At 29.9% G+C, this 15,032-nt stretch overlaps 1 protein-coding gene across 1 annotated transcript in view; it reads right to left on the reverse strand.

The window, feature by feature from the left end:
• LOC127157484 (PH and SEC7 domain-containing protein 1) overlaps positions 1 to 15,032 on the reverse strand; it is a 43,612-nt gene that overhangs the window by 16,365 nt on the left and 12,215 nt on the right. The window contains exons 9-10 of the mRNA XM_051100748.1: positions 11,884 to 11,973; positions 2,171 to 2,214 (exon numbers count right to left, since the gene is read on the reverse strand). Of these exons, the coding sequence (XP_050956705.1) occupies positions 2,171 to 2,214; positions 11,884 to 11,973 (134 nt within the window). The remainder of the gene's footprint in view (positions 1 to 2,170; positions 2,215 to 11,883; positions 11,974 to 15,032) is intronic.

Below are 15,032 nucleotides of genomic sequence, written 5' to 3' on the forward strand. Positions count from 1 at the left end.
CGTGTGCGAGAGAGAGGGGGTGAATTCATATCGACAGAACGCAGCCGAACCGTAACTATGCAGCGGTATCCATGGAGCCGTAACCATAGCAACGGCGCTCGGAAAGCCAGGGTCTTTAATTGGTGTGTGTGTGTGAATATAGAGAGAGAATAGCCTGCACTCACACACTATTGTTTCTAGCAAACAACACACGTATCCCATTGCCTGAAACACTAAAACCTGCTTTAATTTCACTATTTATGATCATCGAGCATTTCCGCCCCCCCATGAAATCACTCTTGTATCTTTTAGCCTTGTGAAAATTTACTATGGCAATCATTTCATTATTATTACAGTTATAAAGCATCATTATTAAACAAAGAAATTACTTTCCAAGTGATTGAACATGCAATTTCATCCCACTAGATGATAAAATAGGCAAAAATAAGAGACACTGCAAAAGTACAGAGACCTGAATTGGATAACCTATACTCAAAAAACAATTAAGCAATAAATTCAAGATTTATATATTATAGTTAACTTAAAAAAATAAATATTTTAGTAAATAAAATAAACTTTATTGCTTGCCATATTTAACTATATTCATACTGTTTAACTTAATAAACTGAATTCTTAACAAAATGAACTGACTCATGCTGATTCTAATTAAATTTAAAGATCCAAATAAATTTAAACTGATGCAAATATTTAATAATAACTTTTAATTAAATAATAATAAAACTTTTAATAATATATTATAATTAACTTTAAAAATATTTTATTAAAATAAAATAAAATAAATTTTAACTGAACTAAAATAAAAAAAACTTAATCTTATTTTATTTCACATTTCATTTTAAGGTAACAAGTTTTATTTTCATATAATTTAATGATGTATTAAAATATCTAAATGTAAAACTGAAATAAAAATAAATAAAATGGATGTGTTAGAAAAAAAAAAAAAATACACAACAAAATTCCTAAAACTGTAACTAAAATCAAAACAGAACATATATAAATACAAACTAATTCTAAATATAAATTGAAACTATAATAGTATCTCAAATATACTAAAATAACACTGGTATATATTTGTGTTTAAAACATGTCCATCCATTTGGATAAAATAGTTTTGATATAAATGAATAAACATACATATATACAAACAATATATAACACAATATAGCCATATGTAACTATATTTATACTTTTTTACTTAATAAACTGAATTCTTATCATAATGAACTGACTTTATGATTCTATTCAATTTAAATAAATGCATTTATTTAAATAAATTTAAACTGATGCAAATATTTAATAATACTTTTAATTAAATAATAATAAAACTTTTAATATATTATAGTTAACTTAAAAAAATGAAATATTTTATTAAATAAAAAAACAATCTATTTTATTTCACATTTTATTTTAAGGTAATAAGCCTCATTTTCATTAAATTTAACGATGTATTAAAATATGTAAACATAAAACTAAATAAAAATAAATAAAAATAAATAAAATGGATACACAACACACACACACACACACACACATTTAAAAAACACAATATAGCCATATTTAACTATATTTATACTTTTTTACATAAACTGAATTCTTCTCATAATGACATGTTGATTCTAATCAATTTTAATAAATGCATTTATTTAAATTTAAACTGATGCAAATATTTAACAACACTTTTACTTAAATATTAATAAAACTTTTAATAATTGCTTTTTTGAGTGCAGAAATCTTACCCGTCTTGTACCCATTCCATTTATGTATGACCGACAATTATTCATCACATTAAGTTTCTTAGTCTGTTCATGTTGAAACTGTGGAAATTTTAAATGCATTTCAAACACATAAATCTTAAAGTTAGGCCTAATTTTTTTTTTTGAGACAACACGCAATGCAACACATGAAAAACAACACCTTGTTTTTGCCGAAAGCAAACAATCACTCATACTTTCAGAACGTAGTTATAGATTTTACAACAGTGACAGTAACTGTAGTAACTCTATTTTTGAGGAAACTATGGTTACCATGGTAATGCGTTCTTTAAGGCCGATCAGAATGATAAAATTAGTTGACTCGTGTTTCTAAGTGGGTAGCTCAGTAGTAGCACATTGCATCTACTGTAAAACCTTACAGTCATTAAACAGTGAAAGCAGGAAGAAAACACACTTACATTGTCCACTGCAGCTTTTCATTTTTAATAGAGTTGTACAGGGCCTGCGGAAACGGAGAGAGAGAGACACACGGCACAGTCAGTAAGTCACACCTGAGCTGTGTTTGGTTTCACAGACTGGCGTATGAGTTGCATCATATATATATTCCGCTGTAAGTAACATCATAATCAGACTGTGACAGATGACAAACCTCGAAATAAACATCTGATTCAGTAGTCACAATGTCTGCACAAATAAACGTCATTCTGGACATCAATACCTAACAATCAGAATCAGTTTAACTCTACAACAAGAATCGAAACCTTTCCAACCATAAATTTACAGAATAGATCATGTTTAAGCATGTTCGGGTTCTAAATGGCAGTACACAATGAGAAAAAGCTAAATTATTAATACATATAATTATAATTAAATATAAATATAAGATATAGGAAATTATAAAATAAAATAATAAAATTAAAAATATTAATTAAAATAAAAAAATGCAATCAAATACCTTTCTTTTAATAAAGAGCCAAATAAAACAAAATGATCACAGATGGCTGTTAGCTGTTGTGGGCACGGTCTCTTACTGAACATTAGCACTTAATTGACACATCCTTGGTGTAAATGACGAGTCTATGTAGACGTCAGTCATGAAACACCTGCGTCACAGTGGAATCCTGTCTTTGCAAATGAATTATCTGCACTGATTCCCTGACTGAGTTCATTTATTTGACAAAACATCCATTTGAGAACATCCTTGAAGATAAATATGTGAATGTGGACCATAAATCCGGTTATAAGTATAATAAATAAATAAGAATAAATAAACTTTTTATTGATGTATTGTTTTAGGATAGAACAATATTTGGCTGAGATGCAACTATTTGAAAATCTGGAATCTGAGGGTGCAAAACAATCAAAATACTGAGAAAATCGCATTTAAAGTTGTCCAAATTAAGTTTTTAGCAATGCACAATCCATGGAACATGATCTTTACTTAATATCCAAATTATTTTGGGCTTTAAAGAAGAAAAACAATATTGACCCATACAATGCATGACTGGTTTTGTGGTCCAGGATCACATGCGATTAATACATTAAATAACTAAAATGCATAGGTGTATGGTTTGGGTTAGATATCGTTATAAGATGTATATAAAAGCAGCAGTCTAATTTAGATGCCAAACTAAATATGCATGAGAGAAGGACTTTAATAAGCATATTATTCCCTCCACACGTTCTTTCATCTAGAAAAAAGAAACCTCAGCATGAACAGCTAATAATCTCAATGTGTACTAGAAATTCAGCAGCAACAGAGAGCAAATTTACCCTCTCAGTCCCTCAGGGCAAAACAAACAGCATCTCCCCACCAATGCTCATTTCAAACAAAACCAATTCAGCTAGAGACAGAAAGTTTCTTTCTCTTTTAGTTTATGCCTATTAGCTTGAAGGCAAGACAAGATACTGTACTCCTAAAAGTACACTACACTTCATAAACTTTTAGGTTTGTAAGTCCAGCACAAATTTGCAGTCTTTGTGATCACTTAAAACTAGAAATAAATAAATAGACACTGCAATAATGACAGTGTTTTTTTCTCTTTAGATTTTGGGGTAAAAGTACACTACGCTTTTATAAACTCTTAAAAATAAGTATTCCAAATTATGGAATTAGCAGCAATTTTGGGTTCAACAAAGAACTTCCGGTAAAAAGTTAAGATGTTTTTTTCCTTAGTGCAAAGAACATTTTAAAGCTCTACGCTCTTAACAAGAAAGATTCCAAAAGGGTGTTTTTGCAGTGATGCCATAGAAGAACCATTTTTGGTTCCCCAAAGAACCTTTCAGTGAATAGTTCTTAAAAGAACCATTTTGAAGAACATTTTAAAAATCTAAAGAACCTTTTTGAATTTGAAAATTTCCATGGATGTTCAAGGTTCTTTATGGAACCATCAATGCCAATAATGAACCTTTTTAAGAGTGTAAAAAACCTTTTTTCCACTATAAAGAACTCAATGGAAAGATTCTATGGTTGTTAAATGTTTCATTATGTAACCATTAATACCAAGAAAGCACCTTTATTTTTAAGAGTGAACTGTATCTGTTTAAAAGTGGAGAATGATATTTGCATGGTCCATCTATTTTTTTTTTTGGCCTTTTTGGGCCACAGACAGGTACAGATGACCAGGTGAGTGATGAACAGGTAAGTGATACGAGACAAGGTTACCCTCTTCCTCTTGCGGGCCTGCGGGTGGTTCTGTCCATCTTGAGCTTTTCCCAGGAGGTCCGGAAACACCAGAGGTTTAAGAGATCGGGATCTGGGCGTTCGTGGGTAACGGAACGGGTCCATCATGCGGAAATCTCGTCCGTAACGAACCGAGCAAAGCGAACGGGAGCGCAAGCGCCCGGCCGAGTGCAAACTGTTCACTCCGATCATGTTTGAAACTGTAGTGCACTATGGGAAATAATCAACTCCAGGTGGGTTTTAGATCTTCAGAAGAATGTTTTTCAACTAAAAAAGCTTCCTGTAGGTCACAGGTTTGATTCCAAGGGAAAGCAAGAACTGAGTTTAGATGCAACGTTAGTTGTTTTGAATAAAAGCATCTGCCAAATGCATAAATGTGAATCTTCAATATGAGAAACACATTAAAAAACCAACATGGCTTCCTCCGTTTAGATGAGGTAACTCCAAATCCAGCTCAAAAAAAGGAAGGAAAATCCAGGTTTAGATAGACTGATGAGAAAAATAAGTATTATGGGTCCTTTTTTGAATCAGGCTTGCAAGTCCAGCACAGATTTGTGGTCTTTACGATCATTTAAAACTATATTAGGCTCATTAGGCATCTAATCTTAAACATGAAAACGTGTTTAGCAACACAACAGGGAGTCTATGACCATCTGTAGGACAATATCACAACACATTGTAAACGTTATGTTTGAGATGCTAAAAGTGGAGAATTAAGCAATTCAGACCAAAATATAAGACAAAATTGATATTTCCCCTCGCGGACTCTGAACACATGTAACGGTCGCTTACAAACACCAACTTCTACAAGCTAAACATTGCAACCAGTGAGTGGCCAAACACACATGCACACACACACAGTGATGCCACAGATGGCAAGTAAAGCTTTCAGAAGTGTGAAAGAACAGCCGGGATCCGACAGATGGAATGAGGCGAACGGAAACCGGGAGAAAACATGTAACACACACACGACGCCCTCACAAAAGACACAAACAGAGGCGGTCAGCGCGGCATACAGGGATCCCCACACCTGACCCAGGTCCGAATGACAAGCCAAATTCAGGATGCAATCAAAAAAAAATCTATGCAAAACAATCCGAGATGAAGACGGATGGAAGCCTGTTGCTTCTGAGCTTCAGCTGGTTTCTGTCTTCTAGAAGGACCAAGTGCTTTCAGAAGGTGTGCATCACTCCTTTTTTATCCGTCAATCCATCTGGGATCCATGATAGGTCTGATGGATATTTTAGGATGTGCGTGTGCATACGGCCTCCAAAATGAGTCACAGATATGTGTCCATGTACGATCTGAATGTGCCCAATGCCTCACGTCGTCCTGTGTCGTCGTTGCAGTTCTGTTTTATCTTTCAGGCTCCGCAGATGGAAAGTCTCTAAATCTCAGAGAGACTCGAAGGAGGCTGCAAGCTCTCTCTCTCTCTCTTTTGCTCGCTCTCTCTCTTTCAGGTTTCAGGCAGCCAATCACAGCAATCCAGCTCCCTCAAACACACACACACACACACACACACGGCTTGCTTCGCTTTGAATGCTGATTAACATTCAGCACTTGTGCTCAGAGGTGGGACAGCGAGAGGGGAGAACATGGAATTATGGAATTATTATGGGAGAGAGATGAACACAAAGAACATCATAAAACTACAAGTGTGACTGGCGAATAGTCTATAAAAATTCTGTCTATAAAAAAGCAGTGAGATGAGATGGGGTGAAGCTCATTAAATCAAATCCAGCTCATATTTCACACCATAATCAAAATAAATGAATTTAATTTATATTTTTATTTATTTATGTATTTATTTATTTATTTACATTGCAATAATGGCAGTTTTTTTTTTCCGTTTGATTTTGGGGATGAAATACAGTATGGCATTCCTGACAGATTTTATTAGATTTATAATTATTTTGCTGTGCATAATTACTACTAATGTGTATGGTTTATTTATTTATTTTTTTTACTTTATATATTTCTTGTTAATTCCTAATGGATTAAGTCAAAATAAAAAAATAAAATAAAATAAAATAAATAAAAATAACCTAACATGGCTTAACATTTCTTATGTTAATAGATGAGGTAACTCCAAAGACAAAAAATGGCTCAAAAATAAGGGAAAATTCATATTTTTGGATAGATTGATGAAAAAAAAAATAAGTGTAACATGTCCTTTTTGAAACAGGTTTGTAAGTCCAGCACAGATGTGCATTCACTTAAAACAATTTTATAATTTTATTTTGATAATTTTGATGTATTTATGATCAATATTATATTTTCTTTTTTTAATACAATAATGGCATATTAGATTTTTTCAGTAAAATACAATATAACCTTCTTGAAAGGTTTTCAACCTATTTTACTTCAAATATTTTTAGTTAATTCTTAATGGATTAAGTTAAAATAAAATAAAATAAAATAAAATACAATAACAAAAAAATAAATAAAATTAAAAATTAAAATTAAATTAAATAATAAAATAAAAATATCCATATAATTTTCCAAGCATAATAATTTTCTTTTTCTTTAACAAAATTAAACAGTAAATGTATGTTTTATAACATTCACATTTATTATTAAATATTACATTTTTATTAAGTAGCATATAAAATACACATTTATGTAATAAAATGCCATATATATATATATAGTAAATTTCTTAATCAGTAAAGTATAAATAAGGACACATTTTGATTTACAATGATGACTTTAATGATCAGCCCTACAGCTTGCACTTTAACTGCAAATGCATTTAAATATGGATCATTTATTATTCATCATACTGTAACATTCAAAACCTATCTTGGGCAGAAATGAATAGTTTTAATATCTTAAAATATATATTCAATAGCAAAGACTAAGAAGACAAACCATCTCATTTGTCTCCATTTTGATTTAATTGCCTTGCACAACCTTTACTCAAAACTCAAAAAGCATGACTGCTGGGCCTCCAAGCTTTGGCTTGGATGATATATCCGTCTATCGGTAGAATAGCATGGCACACTGAGCAGGGACTGAATGAATGTCACCTGCACGGCCGTCTCGTTTGGACGGAGCGATTAGCCGCTCAGTCTGAGTTGAGTGAGTTTGCTCAATAGGAAAGAGCTAATTGTTTTCACCCTCCGTCTGTCGTTATCTCCACACACAGACTAACTCGCATTAAAATGGGTCGCCGTCAGCCCGTGACCACCCCATCAGTGCCACAGCCTCGGTCCCGCCCCTGCGTCTCCATGACGACGACGCACTTCAAGCACTCTTCACCAGTGTGTGCAAAAGCCCACAAGCAACCCACGTGTGAGAGACACAGGCACAAATCCATCGTCGTTCACTGCTGCACTAAATAAATGCCTCCTGCGGGGCACACAGACATAAAATCTTTGCATTTGACCTCATTTCTACATCACAGATGTGATTCAATGTAAACACAGAAAGTAATTTTTACTAAATAAATGCATGTGCACAAACACTCTGCTTGCTTTAAACTTCAGATGCTGCAGTGACCATTATTTTTATACAAAATGATTTATAAAACAAAAATATAAATATTAGAAATTATTTTATGAATAAACAAATCAAATAGCCTTGCAATAAAGTAAGAACAAAAATCAATTAACTCAAAATCAAACTATAACTATAACTACACAAATCCAGTTTTATTTTAGTATCATTATAGTACAGTTGTAGTTTTTATTAATAAACAGAAATGTTATTTTGTTTTGCTTTCATTTTAATTTTGGTTAGTTTTAACTATATATATAACAATAATTATAATTAATTATACTATAATAATAATAATAATAATAATAATAATAATAATAATAATCTAATATTAAGAATACTATGATATTAATATAATAAAACATACTTTTTTATAATATTAATATTTATACTTTTTTAAATATTAATAAAAAAAAAACTCAATTTAATGGGAACACAAATAATGTATGCATTTTGATAAAAAACTATTTTAACTATATATAAACAAATACATTTTAAATTTAAATTTAAAAATGTAAAAAAAAACAAAAAAATACAAATATTATTTCTAATTTTTTTTACAAATAAAAAAGCAATTGTACATTACATATATTATATAGTAGCGTAACACAGTTAAGTGGAATAATAAAAAAAATAATAATTAAATAAATAAATAAATAAATAAATAAATAAATAAAGCAAGCCACAAGAATATATGCTTGAGAATGGAATTTATTTATTTATTTATTTATTCTGATGCATTATAAACAAAATAAGCAGCAAACAAAATAACAATATATTGAAGTACAATTATAATTTTTATAAATAAACAGAATTGTTATATTTTTATTCTTTCATTTTAATTTTCATTTTTAACTATAAAATCATTGGTTATATTATAAACATTGGCAATAAATAAATAAATAAATAAGCAAGCAAGTTTCATTCAACATATATTTATTATTTATTTATTTATTTATTATTTACCCTTTTTTAAACTTACTGTGGCTTTATAAATCAATCAATCAATCAATCAATCAATCATTCAATAAGAACCCATTTTTAATTTACTGTTTTTTAACTGTAGGCTATTTAGTCAATTAATCAATGAATCAATGAATCAATCGATCAATAAGGACCCATCAATATATAACTGTCTTGCTGTGCCTCACTGGTGTATGTAAATCATCTTTGAAAGTAGCTCACCCAATCAGATTTGAGAGCCAAAACGATCCATGTTATATTAAACAATAACCCTGCTCGTCCAATAATTAGCACCCCACAATAACAGCTTTGCTTTATATGACAATGTGCGAGTGAAATGTGCTTATGTAAGCTGCCCTGCTCAGCTGTTGAGTTTAAATGAGAGAACCAGAACGAGTAGGAGGCAACAATGTGAGAACTGATGTTGCGAGGGACAGAGAAAAGGATCGCCGGAGGGAAAGAGAAGTGAGAGAGGTCGTCATAAAAGCTATAGAGACTGATTTAAAACGCTTGGCATGAACAGCAAGAACGCAGACTTGTCTCCATCGGCTCTCCCTCGCTATATCTATCGCTGTCCCAGCGAGAGTCAGTGTTTTCATCAACAAGATGAAGGACTAAAACACAACGCAGCTCCTCAGATAAAGCTCACTGCTGCAGCTTTAACAGAGCACTGAGATTTCAAAGGATTCATGCCACGGAAAACAGGATTTTCTCTGCTTTTTTCCAGTCACAATGCGACGCGGCTTTGCAAAGAGGCCATTATTGAAGGATGGGTCAGTGCAAACCAGACTGAACCAACAGAAAAACCACGATTTGTTTGCTATGTTCAGCATAGCATACTATTATAAATCTCTTTCTACTGTAGTCAGTAGTAGATGTGATGTGCATTAACATTTTCTGCACAGAATTTGCAAAATGCACAAAAAGTATCCCACAATGCAATGCTTTCAACCTGACCTTCCACTTCCTATTTGAAAAATAAACCATGAAAGTGATAAAACTGCACATATACATGCACAAGCACATTTAAAATGCAATTAAGCATGTTTTAAAGAGACAAAATTAACATTTTATGGCGAGATACTACAGGTGAAAAGGGTAAAAAACAAAACAAAAAAACAAAACAAAACAAAACAAAACAAACAAAAAAAACCCTAGTAGTTATCACTTTACTTAACCAGTTGATTGAATACATTCATAATTGCAAACATTTTTTTGAATTAAAATTTTCTAAAATGTTAGGTTTAAATATGCAAATGAGGCATTATTTAATGAAATATGTGTTAATTTGCATACATTTCTAGTACAAAAATCTAAAGACTGGATGAAGTCAGTTTGAAAATTCTTGTGCATTTTTTGACATATTAGAGTAAAATGTTTTTACAAAGGGAAGTCATCTCATTTTGTCACATTTTGTCTTAGAACAGAAAAAAATAATTTTAAGAAAACGGGCTTTAAAAATATGTATTGTTTTTGTGTGTAATTGAAATCTATTGACACAAATAGATAAAGTGCTATAAAAGAAACACTTAACAGTGTCTTTTAGATGTTTTCTTTCCACTAGTCTGAAAAAAAAAAAAAAAACACTTCATAAAAAAACCAAAAAGCCCTTGCCTGCAGTGTCTCTCCTTAAAACAAAAATAATAATAATATAAAAAAGTAATTAATATTTTAACCATAAATGTACATTTGTAAAGAAAAAACAAGCAAACAAAAACAATACATAAATAAATGTTCAATCAAAAAAAAAAAAAAAAAAAATAATTAAAACATACAAACTCCATGAAGACATATGAAAATAATCAAGCATACTACTATTTTGAAAAACAAAACAAAACAAAAAAATTATTAGTGTCATATTTTACAAAATATTGTTAAAAAGCAAGGATCAGAGAGTGCAAAATGGCCATAAACAACTAAATGATTTCATTTTTGCTGTAAGAAACCTTCACTAACATTAAAAATGGGCTTTAAAATTAATAATGTATAAAAATGAAGTTCTTAATCACTTTTCCTTTTCTTAAAGGCTTGTTAAATTAGAAATTGTCACATTGTTGGATTTCATAAATAATAATATATATATATATATATATATATATATATATATATATATATATATTAATTAGTATTTAATATTAAAATTGCACATTTGAAGCTAACAACTGTTAATATACATTATGCTTTTAATTTTTGCACCAGTTTTTCTTAGTTAACATTTTCCCCAGTATTTTTTCCAGTTAACTACTTTCCCCAATAAAATTTAAATAAAATAAATAAATAAATAAATAAATAAATAAATAAATAGTGATATTGCAAAAATATATATACACACACACACTTTATTTTATAATTATATTTTTGCATTATGACCTTATTTTATGACACTTAAGCACATTTAAATTCCCCTTCCCAGTAGCCCAATGCAATGTAAAAATATTTTTACTCTAAATTTTTTTATTTTTTGTTATTTAAAAACATTTCTTTAATACAGTCCTGCAGCATCTTCAAAACATCATCTTGCCAGATAACACACACGACGCGGCCGCTCTCGGCCTTGAAACCAATCTAAACCTCGTTTACCTCATTAGTATTAACTCAAGAATCATCTGATTAGTTCAGAACGTGCCTGCAGGGTTAATGAATGGAAGCAAAACATCTCCCGTTTTCTACCAATGACATTACAGCACTAATCTAATAATATAAACCAATAAATGACCTACTAAAGAGGCATTGCTTCCCACTGGGACACAGATCTCTCCTGCTTCAGAATCACACACTGCAGCACTGAACGTTAGAATAGCACAGCTGTCACATGACCACACAACCCGTACACACACACACACACACACACACACACACACACACAGGTATGACCAACACACCTGCTGAACATCTTAAATCATCTACTGAAGACAGTCTATTGACATGCACATCTTCTCTGTGGAAAATGTACCATCAATATTAAATAATGACACAATCCAGTTTCAAAATGCTGCTTTAGTGCAGAATATTTATGAAGTACATCACCTTGAGGAGTTCTTTGGGAAAGTCATGACCGCTGTTTAGTCCTTCTAGATTCCCAATGAACTGAGTGCAGGACATTCGCTTGCCAACATTCTGCCAACAGAAAAGACCAACACACACCTGATTAATGAGCTGTTAATAGAGAAATCAGCAGCGTTCTGACTGACTTTTACACATTTAAATCACACAGAAAAAAATATATATATATTGCATTGTGTTTGGGAATAATATATATATTACACCCATTTGTTTGCATAATATGTAAGTGAATTTAAAATGCAATTAACATTTTCCAGTATTTTCCACTGTATTGTGAAAAACACATTCTTACTCCTATAAAGCAGCAACAACAACAACAACAACAACAATAATAATACTAATTAAATTTTTAAATACCCACACTCACATAAAAAATATATAAATATTAAACACTTTTAAAAATATATTATATTAAAAATATTATATATATATTAAATAAAATATACTTTAAATACTTTCAGCTAGTTGCAAAGACAAAATTTGTGATTTTTTTTTATTTAATTTGACATTTTTGTAATTCTGAACCTATTTAAAATATTTTTGTAATTGAAATGAAGCTGAAATTAAATAAAATATAATATAATAAAATAATAAAATAAATATTACATGTAAAACTTACATTTAAAAACACTTGGAAAAAAATGCAATAAAGAAAAATTTAATAAAGCTGAAGTACTAAAATTATTAAAGTAGTAAAAATTACTAAAATTACTTTATCTTTATTAAAATAAAAATAAAGCTAAAGAGAAATATTTAAAAAAATTTAATAAAATAAAAATGTTATGTGAAAAATAAAAGCAAACAAAAGTTGAAGTAGTAAAATCACGAATATATAGAAATATTAAAAAAAAAAAAAATAAAAATTTTAGATGAAAAAAAGAAAACAAATGAAAAACAAAAACATCCACTTTATAACTTAAAGTTTTGTAATTTTTTAAATGGTAAAATGACAAACTGAAATAAAAATAAAGCTAAACAGAAATAAAATATAATAAAATAAAATATAATTACTCAAAAACTTTGTACATTGTTAAATGTTAAGTACTAAATGTAAAATGTTTAAGCTGAAGTACTAAAATGACTAAAACTGAAATATATTTCTAAACAGAAATAACAAAAATAATATGCTTACAGTATAAAAAGTTAGTTGTTAAAGTTAAAATATTAAAATGACTACAATTAAAAAATAAAATAAAACTAAAAAGAAATATAAAAACATTTATATTGAAAATTTTGAAATACTTTGCTTATATGACCATTTTATATTTATACTTAATGCTATAATTGCCAATTTAATTATAATTACAATTTATAACAATTATAATTTGCAGTGATTTATTATTATTTGTTATTGTGTATTTGTAAAGAATGTAAAACATTTTAAAACTGGACAGGGTGATTTTCTTTACATTTTGGCAATAAGAAATTGGGAGAAAATTTGATTAATAGTTATAGAACACAATGTCAAAGCAGAAAAACTTTAATGGACCTAAACATTCCTAATTTTATTTATGGAATTCCAAAATTCTTTCATTTTTTCCTTCGATTCTTGTAATAAAATATTTCCAGGACATTTCATCACCAGATTTGGCATACAATGCATTTAAAGATGCTCAAAAAGAGTGTAAGTTTGTAACTTATTGTGCATTTTCAGATGAGCTGTCAGAGTCTGGCATTTTCCGCCTCTGAAAATCAGCATGAGATGTCCTACATTTAAGCTGCAAGTGCATGAATATATAAATGTCTTGAGCTGCAGAAAGGCTCTGGAATACATCATCTGATATTGTGGACTGAGGAGTTTCATCAGAGGAAAGCTGAAATCGCTCACAGTTCTCATCAGGACCATAAACCCGTTACCATGGCGACAGCGAGTCTGGCCTATAACAGGCGTTGTGTGTTCGCTGACGGCCCTAAACCCTTCAACAAAAGCACAGGAGCTGCGCTAAATATCCTGCCAGCAGACAGACATCAGCAGTGATTGACAAAGCACAGATCCTTCCGGACGTCCATCTCACTGCCTTTTCCAGTGTTGGGGGGTTAAACCCAATGCTTCCACCACTTCCATTAGGAGCCTCTGTTTTTTTTTTATTATTTGTTTTGTTCGGACAAACTGAATCAAGAGTCAGGATGATTGTTTGCAATCATATTTCTGAGCATACAGAGCTGTTGACGTCAATTTGTAGGCCAGCCGGAAGGCTAATTCGCTACAAGACCCCTTGAGAATTTCAAATAGGTTTTTAGATTAGCAGTTAACAGACTTTCATGTTTTGTTCTGTAACATACACACGTCAAACATGAGCTATCAAACCCTTTAAAAACATAAGATGTGACATAAAACTATTACATGAGTTTGTGCTTTAAAAGCCAGACAATCATATTAGTCATTATAATGCAATTTGGTAGCAACTTATTTTACTAATTGCTGCTCTTAAAATAATTTTTTTTTTTTTTCACAAAAAGAGAGATTTATTTATTTTTTTTTTTTTTAATTTAAAATATTTATTTTCCCACTTTTTGGCAATTACAACTAATTTTATCCAATAAATAAATAAATGAATACATAAAAATAAAAAATCTGGTAAATTTGGTTAATTAAAAACTAATACTAAAACTGTTTGATTTGTTTTTGGCAACAGAAATGAAGCTGAAATAAAATAATAACATAAAAATAAAAATTAGGTGTAAAACAAACTTAAAAACACTTAAATGAAAATTAGAAACTGAAAAAAAAAAAAAAACATTAAATAAGTTTAGCAAAGTTGAAGTACTACAATTACTAAAAGTAAAATAAAAATAAAGGTAAATAGAAATATAAAAATTATATAAAATAAAACGCAATTTCAGAGGAGAACCACAAAAAAAAAAAAAAATCTGCTTAACATTAGAAACTAATCTTATATTTCATTTAATGCCAAAAAAACCCCTTGTAATTTGATTAATTAATACTAAAACTACTTGGTTTGCTAACTGAAATTAAGCGGAAATAAAATTAAATATAAAAATAAAAAAAATATTAGATGTAAAACAAACTTAAAAACACTTAAATGAAAATTAGAAACTGGAAAAAATATGTTTGGCACAGTTGAAGTACTAAAACTACTAAAACTAAAATA

Source organism: Labeo rohita, unplaced genomic scaffold, assembly GCF_022985175.1.
Source record: "Labeo rohita strain BAU-BD-2019 unplaced genomic scaffold, IGBB_LRoh.1.0 scaffold_109, whole genome shotgun sequence".
NCBI lineage: Eukaryota > Metazoa > Chordata > Actinopteri > Cypriniformes > Cyprinidae > Labeo > Labeo rohita.